The 14,588-nt window shown below is 41.3% G+C and overlaps 1 protein-coding gene across 4 annotated transcripts in view; it reads right to left on the bottom strand.

The window, feature by feature from the left end:
* The window catches only part of CLEC4A (C-type lectin domain family 4, member A), a 22,133-nt gene extending 12,289 nt beyond the window's left edge, over positions 1-9,844 (bottom strand). Inside the window, exons 1-3 of one of the 4 annotated variants that reach the window (XM_011998323.1) lie at positions 9,505-9,844; positions 7,819-7,935; positions 4,017-4,115 (exon numbers count right to left, since the gene is read on the bottom strand). In XM_011998323.1, the coding sequence (XP_011853713.1) occupies positions 4,017-4,115; positions 7,819-7,935; positions 9,505-9,586 (298 nt within the window). In that variant the 5' untranslated portion in view covers positions 9,587-9,844. The remainder of the gene's footprint in view (positions 1-4,016; positions 4,116-7,818; positions 7,936-9,504) is intronic. The other 3 variants (XM_011998324.1, XM_011998325.1, XM_011998326.1) reach the window with 3 other exon arrangements.
* Positions 9,845-14,588: the final 4,744 nt, after the last annotated feature.

The following is a 14,588-nucleotide window of genomic DNA, read 5'->3' as shown; positions in this document are numbered from 1 at the left end:
GGGGATAGAGAGATTAGTGAATTGGAAGACAAAACAATCTGTCAACTGAACAACAGAAACAAACTAGACAGAAAAGGCTAGACACAGTGGCTCACGCCTGTAATCCTAGCACTTTCCGAGGCGGAGGTGGGTGGATCACCTGTGGTCAGGAGTTCGAGACCAGCCTGACCAACATGGCAAAACCCTGTCTCTAAAAAAAAACCCTGTACTAAAAATACCCAAAAAAAGGCTGGGTGTGGTGGCTCACACCTGTAATCCCAGAACTTTGGGAGGCCAAGGTGGACGGATCACCTGAGATAAGGAGTTTGAGACTAGCCTGGCCAACGTGGTGAAACCCCATATCCACTCAAAATACAAAAATTAGCCAGGTGTAGTGGCACATACCTGTAATCCCAGCTCCTCAGGAGGCTGCGGCAAAAGAGTCGCTTGAACCCAGGAGGCAGAGGTTGCAGTGAGCCGAGATTGTACCACTGCACTCCAGCCTGGGCGACAGAGTGAGACTCCGTCTCAAAATAAATAAATAAATAAATAAATAAATAAAAACAGAACCTTGTAAAGTGACCCCAAATGTGTACATGCCAAACAAAGCTGCAAAATCTGTAAAGCAAAACTGATACAATTGAAGGGAGGAATTGAAAAATACACAATTACAGGTGGATACATCAACACCTCTCTCTCAACAATTGACAGAACCACACAGAAAATCAGCAAGAACATAGAACTTAAAAACATTGTCAACTACAAGGATCTAATCCACATTTATAGAACACTCCACCCAACAACCAAATATCCATTCTTTTCCAGTGCCCCCGGAACATATGCTGAAACAAACCACATCTTGGGACATTAAATAACCTCAGCAAATTTAAAATTGCTGAAATCATATATCCAACCACAGTGAAAACAAACCAGAAATTAATAAAAGAAACAACACAGGGAAATCTCCATACACTTGAAACTAAACAACACACTTCTAAATAATCCATGAATCAAAGGAGATGTCTAAAGGGAAATTTTAAAAAATACATTGAACTGAATGAAAATGACATTACAGATTATCAAAATTCATAAGATACTCTTCTTCAATCAAAGGAACTAGGGCTCCTCAAAGAAATATCTGATTCTAGGATAGGGACATGAAATGTACAATGTGAGTCTCCAGCATTTTCAGTCCCAGAAAGTGAGGAAGTGCTAAATCAAAACAAAAGAAAAAACACATTCTGGTGATACGTTAAAGGGTCACAGGAGTCAAATGAAAGAGTTCCCAATGTCCAAAGCTGGAACCACAAAATAAAGTAGTATTGGATTATAAACCAAAATTTAAAATAAATATCCATGGAGTTGGACACACAATGGGGAACAACACACACTGGGGCCTGTGGTGGAGGGAGCAAGCTGGGAAAGGGAGAGCATCAGGAAGAATAGCTAATGGATACTGGGCTTAATGCCTGGGTGATGGGTTGATCCGTGTAGCAAACCACCATGGCACACATTTACCCATGAAACAAACCTGCACATACTGCACATGTACCCCTGAACTTAAAAGTTGAAGAGAGATATATATATCTCCATGAGTACATGCAGATATAAATAAATGATTGGATAAATAAATGGAATAAAAGAGACAAATGTCACCTGGACAAAATTTCAAATAAATTATATAGATACGTGTGACGGCTAATTTTATGTGTCAACTTATCTGGGCCACAGTACCCAGATATTTGGTCAAACATTCTGGGTGTTTCTGTGAAAATGTTTTTGGATGAGATTTACATTTAAATTTACTGGACCTAGAGTAAAGCAGATTGCCCTCAATAATGTAAGTAGACTTCATCTAATCAATTGAAGATCTGAATGGAACAAAAAGAGGACCTCCTCTGAGCAAGAGGAAACTCGGTGGACCACCTTTGCACTTCATCTGCAGCACTGGCTCTTCAAGGTTCTGCAGCAGATGGTCTTTGGACTCAAACTGCAACTCTTACTCCTGAGTCTCCAGCCTGCTGACCATGACTGATACCATACTCCAGCTCATGAAAGGAGAGCGTAACTCCCCAATCCTTACCTTCCAAAGAGTGTAGTATGGAAAGGGGCAGGGAGGGGAAGAGTAACTTTATAGTGGAGAAACTTGACAAACACTACCTTAGCCAAGTGACCATCAATAGCCAAGAATCCTTTTGATAATACATGCCCTTGATATGATGTAATGAAAATAGCATTTTACATCTGTGATCTTCCTCCCAAAAACCAATAATCGCAGTCTAATTATTAGAAAAACATCAGACAAATTCCGATAGATGGACATTCCACAATATAGCTGACCAGTATTGCTCAAAACTGTCAGGGTCATCAAATATGAGGAAAATCTGAGAAACTACCACAGCAAAGAGGTGCTGAGAACAGGAGACATGAGACATGAGAACTCAATGTAATGTGGTGTTCTGGATGGGGATCCTATTGCAGAAAAGAAACATGAGGTGAACACTAAGGAAACCTGAAAATTGTGAATTTTAATTAATAATAATATACCAATATTAGTTAATTAGTTGTAAGAAATATACCATACTCGTGTAAGATGTTAACAACAGGGGACAGCATGTGTGCACAGCAAGGGTAAAATGAGATCTCTTTGCATTATCTGCTCAATTTTTCTGCGAATATAAAACTGTTCTTAAAAATAACCTGTTAGCCAGGCACGGTAGCTCACTCCTGTAATCCCAGCACTGGGAGGCTGAGGTGGGAGGATTGCTTGAAGCCAGGAATTCAAGACCAGCCTGGGCAACATGGCAAGATCCTCTCTCTACAAAGATTCAAAAAATAAAAATAAAATAGCCAAGCATGGTAGTGGGCACCTTTGATCGCAGCTACTAGGAGGCTGAGGTGGAGGATTACTTGGAACCCAGGAGATCAAGGCTACTGTGAGCTGTAGTCACACTACTGCATTCCAGCCTGGAAAAACAGAGTGAGATCCTGTCTCAATAATAATAATCATCATCTATTAATTTAAAGAATTTAAATAATTCACATCTATTAAAAAATCATCACCACATTTTCATCACATGGTTTTAACTGATATGTGAGAAAAAGAGCAAATGTGTATAGAAAGTTCAGAAAGAAGCAAAGGTTGAAGACGTCTAAAAGCAATGTAACCTTTTTCACAATTAAGCTTCTATTTTTTTCCACAGACAAACTAAAGATACATGAGTACATAAGAAGAATTTTAGGACCAGGCACCGTGGCTCACGCCTATAATCCCAGCCCTTCAGGAGACTGAGACAGACAGATTAGCTTAGGAGTTCAAGATCAGCCTGGGCAACAGGGTGAAACCCCATCTCTACAAAAAATACAAAAACTAGCTGAGTGTAGTGGCATGTGCTTGTAGTCTCAGCTACTCAGGAAGCTGAAATGCGAGGATCACTTGAGCCCAGGAGGTTGAGGCTGTAGTGAGCTGTGTTTGCGCTACTGCACTCCAGCCTTGGCAACAAAGGGAGACCCCGTCTCAAAAAAACAACAACAAAAGAATGTATGTCCTATATATTTGCTTTTTGTTTTTTGGTTTTGGGTGTGTTTGTTTGTTTGTTTGTTTTTGGTTTTGAGACGGAATCTTGCTCCCTCGCCAGGCGAAGTGCAGTGGTGCAACCTCAGCTTACCGCAACCTCTGCCTCCGGGGTTCAAGTGATTCTCCTGCCTCAGCCTCCCGAGTAGCTGGGATAACAGGTGCACACCACCACGCCCAGCTAATTTTTGTGCTTTTAGTAGAGACGGGGTTTCACCATGTTGGCTAGGATGGTCTCGATCTGTTGACCTCGTGATCCACCCACCTCAGCCTCCCAAAGTGCTGGGATACAGGCGTGAGCCACCGCGCCCAGCATGTCCTATATGTTTGTATATTTGTAGCTTAAATTATTGTGAGACTCAACTTCTCAGTATGATCTACCTGAGAATGTTACTGGAAATACTGATTTGGGATCCCTACATAGTATAGTCAGCAACTGAATTCTAGGCACATTAACTTTTACCTTCCGTGGTCATATTTTTTTTCACACACTCCAATGTTGTATGAACCAGGTCTTTCGTAGTCATTTTTTCAAGAAGCTGAGAATATTTTTGAAAGAAAACTGGAAAAGAGAATAAAGACCATTTATTTTCCTGGTAGCATTATGACTTTGCTCTTTATCGTTACTTTCTTGCATTCTTTATTGAAACAAAACTTAAAGTGCCGTATTACTTGAGTAGAGGGAAAAGATTTCCCATTTTGAAACTATAGATATCTCTAGGAATAGCTAAAAGATCAGTAGTTGGAAGAGGACACAACAGTTCCATCATAATGGATCTAAAGTCCCCCCACATTCTCCTTCAATACTTAATATAAGATGCACGCAAAGGCAAACTCTTGGGGGTGGAGGGACGGAGGGCAATAAACACTTATATTTAGGGATGTGCACACCCTGGGACTCTGGAGCGGAGGGGAGAGGGGCAAATTAATTCTGAGGAGTTCTGGGTTAAAAAGAACCCCACATGGATCAAGAGCGCATGATTTTCTTCCTCTTCTCTCCAGTACTCTCTCCATCCCAATTGGCTCTTACTCCTCAGCACACCAATGCTCCCATGTTTCTCCCAATTTAAAACTAACCCACCTCTCCCTCTAGAAACTGAACTTTTGGGCGGGCACGGTGGCTCACGCCTGTTATCCCAGCACTTTGGGAGGTCAAAGAGGGTCAGGAGTTCGAGACTAGCCTGGCCAAGATGGTGAAACCTCGTCTCTACTAAAAATACAAAAATTAGCTGGGCGCAGTGGCAGGTGCCTATAATCCCAGCAACTTGGGAGGCTGAGGCAGGAGAATTGCTTGAACCTGGGAGGCGAAAGTTGCGGTGAGCCGAGATCGCGCCTCCGCACTCCAGCCTGGGCGACGGAACAAGACTCCATCTCACAAAAAAAAAGAAAAAAAAAAAAAGAAACTGAACTTTTTCTCTTTTCTCCCTACCTTTCATTTGCTCCTTGACCCATCATATTCTGGGTTTTACTTCACTATTTCACTAAAACCATCCCTAAAATGGATCCTCAGTAATATCCTAGGGTTACTTAGTCCTTTTCCTATTTGACTTCCTTAAAGGCTTGACCCCAGTTATCTTTCCCCTTAGCTCTTGGGACACTACTCTCTGTTGTTTTTGTCTTACCTTTCTTGCTGCTGCTTCTTACACTCTTCTGTAGGCCCCTTTTCCTCCATCCATCTCATTTAAAATGTAACATATCCCAGAGTTCCATCCTTATCCCTCTTTCTTATACTAAGTTATCTCCCTGAGTGATATTATATATTCTCATGGCATCACCTGCTACCTCTATGTGAAGGACTTCCAAAGCTCAGACCTCTCCCCCTAAATCCAGACAAATGGACCAGCAGACATGTCCATTTGAGGTTCTCACAGTCATGTAAAACTCAACATGCCCAAAACTTAAGTCACCATCTTCCAACCCAAACCTGCTACTGATCCTATATTGTCTACCTCTTTGAAAAACTTAATGATTTCTGAGTTTACAAAGTCAGAATATTGGAGCCACACTTTACTTCGCTAGGTCCCTTATTTCCCAGAACTGAATATTCATCAAACCTCTACCTCCTTTATCATTCAAAACTACTTCATCTTCTCTTTGTGCGCTAACACTAGCCATAGACCAGTCTGACAGTATTTCTCAATTGAATTAGCGAATTATCCTTCTAACCTCGCTTTCCCTCCAAATTTGTCCTCATATATCCATTTTCCACACCTCTGTCAACATGCTATTTCTTTTTTTTTTTTTGCTTTTAAAAACATTTTATTTTGTTATTTATTATGTTATTATTTGTTGATGTTTTAGCTATTGCATATTTATGTGTTTTCATTTCTTTCAATTGATTTTCTTTGAATCTTTATACATCATTACTACTTTTGGTGTAATTTATTCCACTTTGGGCACTTCTTCATAAGTCCAATCCGATTATATCAATTCCCTGCTTAAAATTCTTCGATTTTAAAAATTGCAAAAATGGCCACAACTTTCAACATTCCCTGGATCTACACTGTTTTGCAATGTGATTTTGCAGTTTCTTCATTTAAGAGACGTGGTCTATTTCTCCACTGCCTGGATCTGGGCTGCCTGTCAGACTTCTTTTGGCCAAGGTGAGATCTGTGCTAGTTCCAAGGTGAGACTTCAAAAGGCGTTGCTTACTTTAGCTTTCAGTCTTAAAAGCCTGCCAGTTGCCATGTGAACAAACCCAGGCTAGCCTGATGAATGATAAGAGAAATGTGGCCAAATCTCTCCTGCCATTCCAGCTAACATCCTCTTCCTCAGAAGCTAAGTTGCCTGTGGCCAGTACCCAACCACATATACATAAGTGAGTTCAGCCAGGACTCAGGGAATCTCCCAACTGATGCCAGTCTCAATTGCCAAGCCACAGATGTATGAGCTAAATAAATAGTTGCTGTTTTAATCCACTACGTTTTAGATTGGCTTATTAACCAGCAAAGGATAATTGAAAAAATAACCTTTAGGAGGGAAAAAAATCCAAACTCTTTATCATGATATACAGCACTCTTCATGGTCTGAGTCTTGTTTATTTCTGTCACCTACAACTTCATTTCTTAGTTCTTTGCTTAGCGCCATATGTTCCAGTCATGCATACTTACGTTTCCCCAAATTCCACACTCTCTCATCTCTAGTTCATTCTTGGTATACACAGCTCTAGATGTCACCTCCTCCAGGAAGCCTACCTCAGCCTCTTGCACTTATTATACTTCTTAACTGCACAACACTTACCATACAATGTTATAACCGCTGGTTCATTTCACCATTCTCTAAATTTCTTGAGACCAGGTGCTGTGGCTCTGTCTTGACTCTCTGTCAGGCACAGTGCCTGACATACAGTAGACGGACAATACTTATGAAATGACCAAAGAAATTAATAGAGAATCTACCTAAATGTACACTAGTTTTGATGCCTTTTAAAAATTTGGGGCCAGGCGTGGTGACTCATGCCTGTAATCCCAGCACGTTAGGAGGCTGAGATGGGCAAATTGCTTGAGCCCAGGAGTTCAGGACTAGGCCAGGAAACATGAGAAAACCCTGTCTCTACTAAAAATACAAAAAAAAATTAGCTGAACATGGTGACGCACACCTATAATCCCAGCTACTTGGGAGGCTGGGGTAGGAGAATCGCTTGAACCTGGGAGGTGGAGGTTGCAGTGAGCCAACACTGCACCACTGCACCCCAGTCTGGCTAACAGAGCAGGGGGGAAGAACCCAACAAATGCTGAAAGCCAAAGATATGCAGCAATCCACCTAATTTGCTAAACTGGCTTTTAGATCCCACACAGTCTTGAGTAGGACAGGAATAATCAGAGTAAAAGTCAGTAGAGAACTCCTCCTGAAATATGTCTTCCCATCTCCTTGTTGTCTACCTGCTCATCCCAAAAGATAAGTGTCTGTGCATTCAAATAATACTGGCCTGATAAATGCTAGAAGGAAATATAGAGTTGTCCTCACTTACGTAGTGTCTAGTATAGAGATGATGCCCCACAGATTTCACTCTGTAATACAAATACATGCACCCACATTTATGCTTCAGTTTCTCTAAATGAGAATGGATTCCATTATTTTTACAAGACAGTAACTAAATCCAAATAAAGAGTAAAATTCACAGTGGATTCCCATGAATTATGTCTCCCCAGAGAAAATTTCACTTCGGATTTCTGGATAAACTCATTTTCAAAAGTCAATTTTTAAAAGATACCCTCTCTTCATGTACAGCAGATATTGCTTATTGGTTCGGTTGGAATACTTACTGAAAAAAGCAATAAAGAATGAGATTGCCAACAGCAGGAAAAATATCATCAGTGAGGCACAAAGCAGCTTGGAGAACCCGGTATTACTTTTGTGAGGGGCAGTCCTTTTCTTGGAAGCTGAAGAAGAAGCCAAATTAGTTTTATCAGTAATAAGTTCTGTCTTTACTTCCTCTTCTTCCTCCTCTTCCTTCCCTTTTCTTGGATGACACACAGTTACTAACGGTATGACATTTGAAATCACATGAGAACAGGAATAGAAAGGCTATAATAATATTCACTTTAGAAACTTTAGAAAATATATAAAAATACAAATTCCTACCATTGAGGATAACTGTTATGCCATACAAGTTATAATGCACCATAATATTTTGATATATATCTTTCTAGCAATTTTATGAATGTATATATACATATATGCAAATTTTCCCACATGATTGACATACCATAAATACTGATATCTGCGCTATTATTTTCCTTACACTGTATCATGAACATTTTTCATACCCTTATATTTTCTTCTTTAATGCTCCGTATTATGGTTGCATAGTATTTCATCATATATTTAAATAATAGATTGTTTCCAACTTTAAATAATGCTATAGTAAATAAATTTTTATAATCATCCATGGTTACCATCTCATGGTTAGAAACTGCTTTCTTAAAGTTATGATATTTTGTAAAATGATGGGGGGAAAATCTTCAGTATTATATAATATGATTACATTTTCAGTAAAATACATATGCACCTGATATGTATTTGTCTGTGGAAGGATATTCACTAAATTGCAAATTATGATTGTCTCTAGATGATAAGAGTAATTATAATTCAAATATCTGTGTACCTCTGGCTAATTTATTCTACAATGAACGTTAATACTTGTGTAATAAAGAAATTATACAAAGTTTTTAAGGGGAAAAAATTTCCCTAAGTGCTCTCCACACCTTCACAGAGATATTTTAGAAAGCATAACTATAGTCCTGACCCCTTCCCCCATAGTTTCTTGTACTCTATATACATTCTTTTCTCTCTTTTGCTCTATACTTGGGATATCACACATGACACCCAAATTACCTTGCATCTACTCGTAAACGTAACAGAGTCTGTCTCAGAGATGCAACATGCAATAAGTTCTCTGATTTCAGAAAAAGTTTCCTGGAGATTTAAGAGACTTTCTTTGTAGACTTTCTAGTCTTTCATTTGCAATGGCCTTTTGTTACATTTCCATCCATTACCAACAAATATTCCCTCACCACTGTCCACCCAAACTCTTTCCCTCTAACTGATCAAAAAACAAATCTCACAAATTCATCAGGACCCCCTGCATCTGGGTTGATGGTTTCAGAAGCTGTATTCAACCTCTTAACCCCAGCCCCACTCAGCCTTAGAAAACACAGGGGCATCAGAGCGCTCGCCTTAGCTCAGAACTGGCATTGATTTCTCTCACCTCTATTTCAGTAAGCAGAGTGGAGGCTGAAGAGCGTGGCACAAAATCTTTTGTTCTCCACACTACAAATGTACACCCCGTAATGTGTATCTGCAGGCTACTCAGTCTTCTGGGACTCTTGTGTTTCCCAGACATATTCAATCAGAGAACCAGCAACTCCCAACACCTAGGCCTTATTCATAAACCCTCTCCTCATCCTTCCTCTCATCATTCACTCTGACCCGCAGAAAATGATCTTTACCTGCAGAAGAGGCTGAGTCGATGCCTGAGAACTTGGATTCATTTTGGAACCTCACTTCAGCATAAGTGATTTCTGAAGTCATAATGGGAAGAGACCTTCTGCTTTCTTCAAAAAATTGGTTTCAAATCTTTCTTCAAACATCTTATAAATGAGAACCAAACATGGTGGTAGATTACCTCCTTCCTTTCACCCACCTAGAGGAGAGCAGAGGCACCAGATATCTTCAAGATAGGCACATATCTTCAAGAGCGGTCTCTTGAGAACTAAGGATCACAATAAAAACCAAAAACCTCAGTTCACAGAGGCCCTTTCCTCAGGACCACTATAGTGAGAATCACAGCTTTGAAACAAATGCAAGCAAATGCAATAAAAGTGGGAAACTGAAGGGTTGTGGAAACAGGAAGGAAAAAAAAAAGAGGAACCAAGCAATTAGAGAAGTCTTTCTTGAAAACTGTGTTCTTCACCAGTAAAAAATACAATTTGTGTGCTTCCACACGCAAATGTAATTATTTTTGACCAAACAACCTGAACAAAGACTTAGGCTGCATTCATCTTATCATTTTTGACTGATAGGCAACTTGTTAGTACCACATTCTAAGAATATAGACACAAAACTCACGTATCAGCCTCCCTACCTTCAAGAATCAGCTTCCTCTAGCATGGTGGGGAAGGCAGAGTTTAAACCCCATGCCTTCTGAAGCTGCTTCTCCATGCTCTCGGTGTTTCCTTGTTGGTAACTACTCTATCAAGGGTCTGCATTCATCTTGCTAGAATCTCCGGAAAGCAGCTCCCTCTATTGGATGCTGGAGGAGAGGGAAGGCCAGCCTTTATTCCACGCTTTCCTAGCCTTTTAATCCCCACACCACCTCCAATATATATGACTATTTTTTAACAGTTAGGATAATTAAATAGAAACACAGTATAGAAGGGGATAAACTTAAAGTACGAAATATAACTTTTTCCAAAGGCCTAGAAGAAAACACTCCAAATATTAAATCCTTCCTGTGGAATCTCTCCATAGACATGCTCCCAGCTCACACCTGGATTCTCTGCCCTCAACTCTCTGCAAATGACCCTCCTTTTAATCTCCCCGAGCTGATTCCTTCTCCTGCATAGCATGTATGCACACACACACCCCTATATTTCTATATTATTTCTATATCTAAATATATTGAACACCAATATTCTATAATCTAAATATATTGAACACCATGAGTTCACACGAATTCCTCTAATTCCAATCTAACACCACAGGATTCATTCTAGTTTTCTCCCTTCCCACATTCCTAACTCCTTTCTGTGACAGTAAGAAACCTGCTTTCATTGTCTTTCACTTACTCCTTATTTGATCAATCTCCTGGATGTCTTCAATCTCCCACCTGCTAAGATGTCCCTCTCTTCCTAGTTGGGCTCTAACTCTTCAGTCCAAGCCACCATCCCCTGCGCTGACGCCCTCCCTCCTCACTCTGAGGGTGCCGGCAAAGGGCCAGCCCTATCCCCACTCCCATGAACATCCCCCCACAAACATCCTCCTCACCCTGCCAAGGTTCTGACTCCCTGTGCTAGGCCACTCCTCTTCAGGAAAGCCCTCCTCACTCTGCTTGCGCTCTGATTCCTGATGCTGGTCCCCTAGTCACCACTTAGACCCCCGTAGGTTCTAATGCTCCACACAAGGTCACCCCATGGGTGGGAACCCTCCTCACCCTGGAGGGGTTTGACCTCCTTATTGGGCTATCCTACCACATGGACCACTTCCTTATCCTGCTAAGTTTCTGAAACCCACACCAAGTCTACCCTCTGCATAGAAGCTTTCTTCATCCTGCTTGGGCTCGACACTCCATGCAGGTCCTCCATCCCCCAGCAACAATGTCCACCTTACCCTACTTAGGATCTGAGTTCCCTCACTGGGCTACCCCACCACATAGACACCCTCCTTATCATGCTTGGTCTCTGAAACTCACACCAGGTCTACCCTCTGCAAGGATGCTCTCTCTCCTCATCCTGCTTAAGTGCTGAGTCCCAACCCCAAAGGGGCCAACACTAGGCATGGGTATCCTCCTCACCTCTCCCACATGCTGACATACATACCAGGCTGGCCCCAGAGTACTCTGCTTGCGACTCTGACTCCCTACAGAAGGTGACCTCATACATGGATGCCCTCCTCACCCTGTTTGCACTCCAAGTCACTACACCTGACTCTCCCACCACCTCTCAGGCTCTGACCTCTCACATCAGGCTACCCCTCCTATGGACACCCTCGTCGATCTTATCCTCTGACACCCTGCACTGGGCCATTGTCAGGAGTGGACATCTCCTCGCTCTGGCTCTCCATGTCAGAACGCTTTCCCACCCCCACAGGGTGTTCTTCTCACTCTGCTTGGGCTCCAGCACCACCGTCAGGCCAGTACCCTGCATAGTCACCCTTTTCACCCTGCTAAAGCTCTCACCCTGTGCCAGCCAGGCCACTCCTGCTCTCCCAGCTACCTCAACACAGACACCTCTCTTGCTACTGCTTTGTTTAGAATCAAATTATTTAGTAAGAAAAGGGAAAGGGGAATGGCAAAGCATAAGGGAGGGATAAGAGAAATTTAAGTTCTCCACAATTAATTATTGGACCTAACCAGCATGTGCACGTAGACAGGTATACATGCACACATACTCCCTGAAATAATGATCATTGATTCTCAGAGGCTTTACAATCTAAGCTCATAATTAGAAAGCAAACCATATTCCTAAAATTATAGCTCTCTCCCTAGAATAAGTCACGTTATAACTGGATTACACTGTATCACCAACAACCCCAAAATCCAAGAGGCTTACAACACAGACATGTATTTCTCACTCACATTGCACATGTGCTTAGGGTCACCGTGGAGCTGACTGCAACTCCGCTTGGCTCCTTTCCAAGTGTTTTCTCATTCTGGAAGCTGAGATCACAGAATAACTCCTCGTAAGCTGGACCATGTAGTAGCATCCTTTATTCAGATAAGGTGTACATTGTATTTGCTCTGATTCTGTTGGCCAATGCAAGTTATCTGTAAGCGAGACAGGGAAATATACTTTGTCTACAGAAAGATATGTCAAGGGTATCAAAGTTTAATCCTTTCACAAAGGAGAACATAAACATTTGGAAACAATAATAGAATCTACCCCCCTATCCCTTTAAATTATTTATCCAAGAGATCTCTTGGGCAGTGATCTCCAAAATAGGGTGCAAGTACTTTAGGCAGTATAAAAGAGGATCTGCTAAGGCACAGAGATAAAACACTAAACATCTATTTATACTGATTTAAAGTTTTAAGGAAGATAAGCTTTACTAGTATTGATTGCATGTCATGTGTGGTATGGCACCTATTATGAGGGAAGACTGGAAGTTCCACAACTCTGAGAGGTTGACCGTGTGCCTTCACTTGTTCGTTTACTCTCTGAATATTGTATCCTGCTGCAGTTAACCTGGGTAGTAAAGAATTTGCCTCGATTTTATCCCCACTTCCTGGGAGGTAGCCTTTAAATCCTTGGAATTTTCTAAGTAATAGGATTGTCTTTGTTATTCGTGGTGGGCCCGATGAGGTCTCTCATGATGGGCTCCAAGATAGTTTATGCTAAGAAGGTGATTCAGGATGGGGCTGGCCATGCTGGAAAGACCAGCCATGTGATTGGAGCACTGGGGCCTTGAGCCGTGTTTTATCAGCCCAGGTGGGGAAGCGAAGCTAGAGACTGAGTTCAACTTGTGACCAATGGTTCAATCAATCATGCCTACATAATGGACCCCAATAAAAACTCTGAACATTGAAGCTCCCCTGATTGGCAATACTCTGTATATTATCACACATTAAAGTTCTAAGAAAGTGATATATCTATGGGGTCAGTGGAAATTTCCATTTAGGACTCTCTCAGGCCTTACCCCATGCATCTCTCCCTCTGGCTGGTTCTGATTTGTATCCTTTTGCTATAATAAAACTGCAGTCATAAGCATGACACTATCCTGAGTTCAGTGAGTCATTCTAATAAATCATAAAACCTGAAGTGATCACGGGTATCCCCAAATTTGTAGTCAGTTGATCAGGAGTGAGGACACCCCTGGGAACCCCTGAACTTGTGGCTGGTATCTGAAGTAATGGCAGTCTTATGAAGGCCATGCCCTCAACCTGTGAAATTTGGCCTAAGTCCAGGCAGTTGATATCAGAAGTTAATTTAATAGCTCAGTATTGTTAGTTTTATGAAAACAAAATATTTGTTAGACTATTTATATTGATATGATGGCAAGTGACCATTTTGTTCACTGTGAAAGTAATCTCAGTATTTAGAAGTAAGGATGGAGTAAATAGGGCACTTTTATTTTTACTTCAAAGTTTTTTACTGTTTGATATTTTATAAGCATGTATTTCTTTCATAATAAAAAGACACAGGCTAGGCATGGTGGCTCACGCCTGTAATCCCAGCACTTTGGGAGGCCGAGGCGGGTGGATCACCTAAGGTCAGGAGTTCGAGACCAGTCTGACCAACATGGTGAAACCCTATCACTACTAAAAATACAAAATTAACCAGGCGTGGTGGTGCATGCCTGTAATCCCAGCTACTAGGGAGGCTGAGGCAGGAGAATCACTTGAACCTAGGAGGCAGAGGTTGCACTGAGCCGAGATCGCACCATTGCACTCCAGCCTGGGCAACAGGAGTGAAGCTCTGTCTCAGAAAACAAAAGCAAACAAACAAAAAAATCTATCTTATTTTCACCAAAGATGAGACTAAGACCATTTTTGCAGCAAGACTAGTTAATTCAGCTGGTATAGTATTTTGTTCAGAGGAACTGCTTAAGAAAACAGATCTTTTGTGTCTGGATTCTTTCATTTAGCGTAGTGTTTTTGGGGTTCATCCGTGTTATAGCTCAAATCAGTTTCTCAGTCCATTAGTGTTGTAGCTGCAAGACTAGTTAATTCAGCTGGTTTAGTATTTTGTTCAGAGGAACTGCTTAAGAAAACAGATCTTTTGTGTCTGGATTCTTTCATTTAGCGTAGTGTTTTTGGGGTTCATCCGTGTTATAGCTCAAATCAGTTTCTCAGTCCATTAGTGTTGTAACAACAAAA

Source organism: Mandrillus leucophaeus, unplaced genomic scaffold (genome assembly GCF_000951045.1).
Source record: "Mandrillus leucophaeus isolate KB7577 unplaced genomic scaffold, Mleu.le_1.0 Scaffold568, whole genome shotgun sequence".
In the NCBI taxonomy this organism is placed as follows: Eukaryota; Metazoa; Chordata; class Mammalia; order Primates; family Cercopithecidae; genus Mandrillus; species Mandrillus leucophaeus.
The sequence above is the reverse complement of the archived record's forward strand: the minus strand, read 5'-3'. Positions and strand labels throughout refer to the sequence as shown.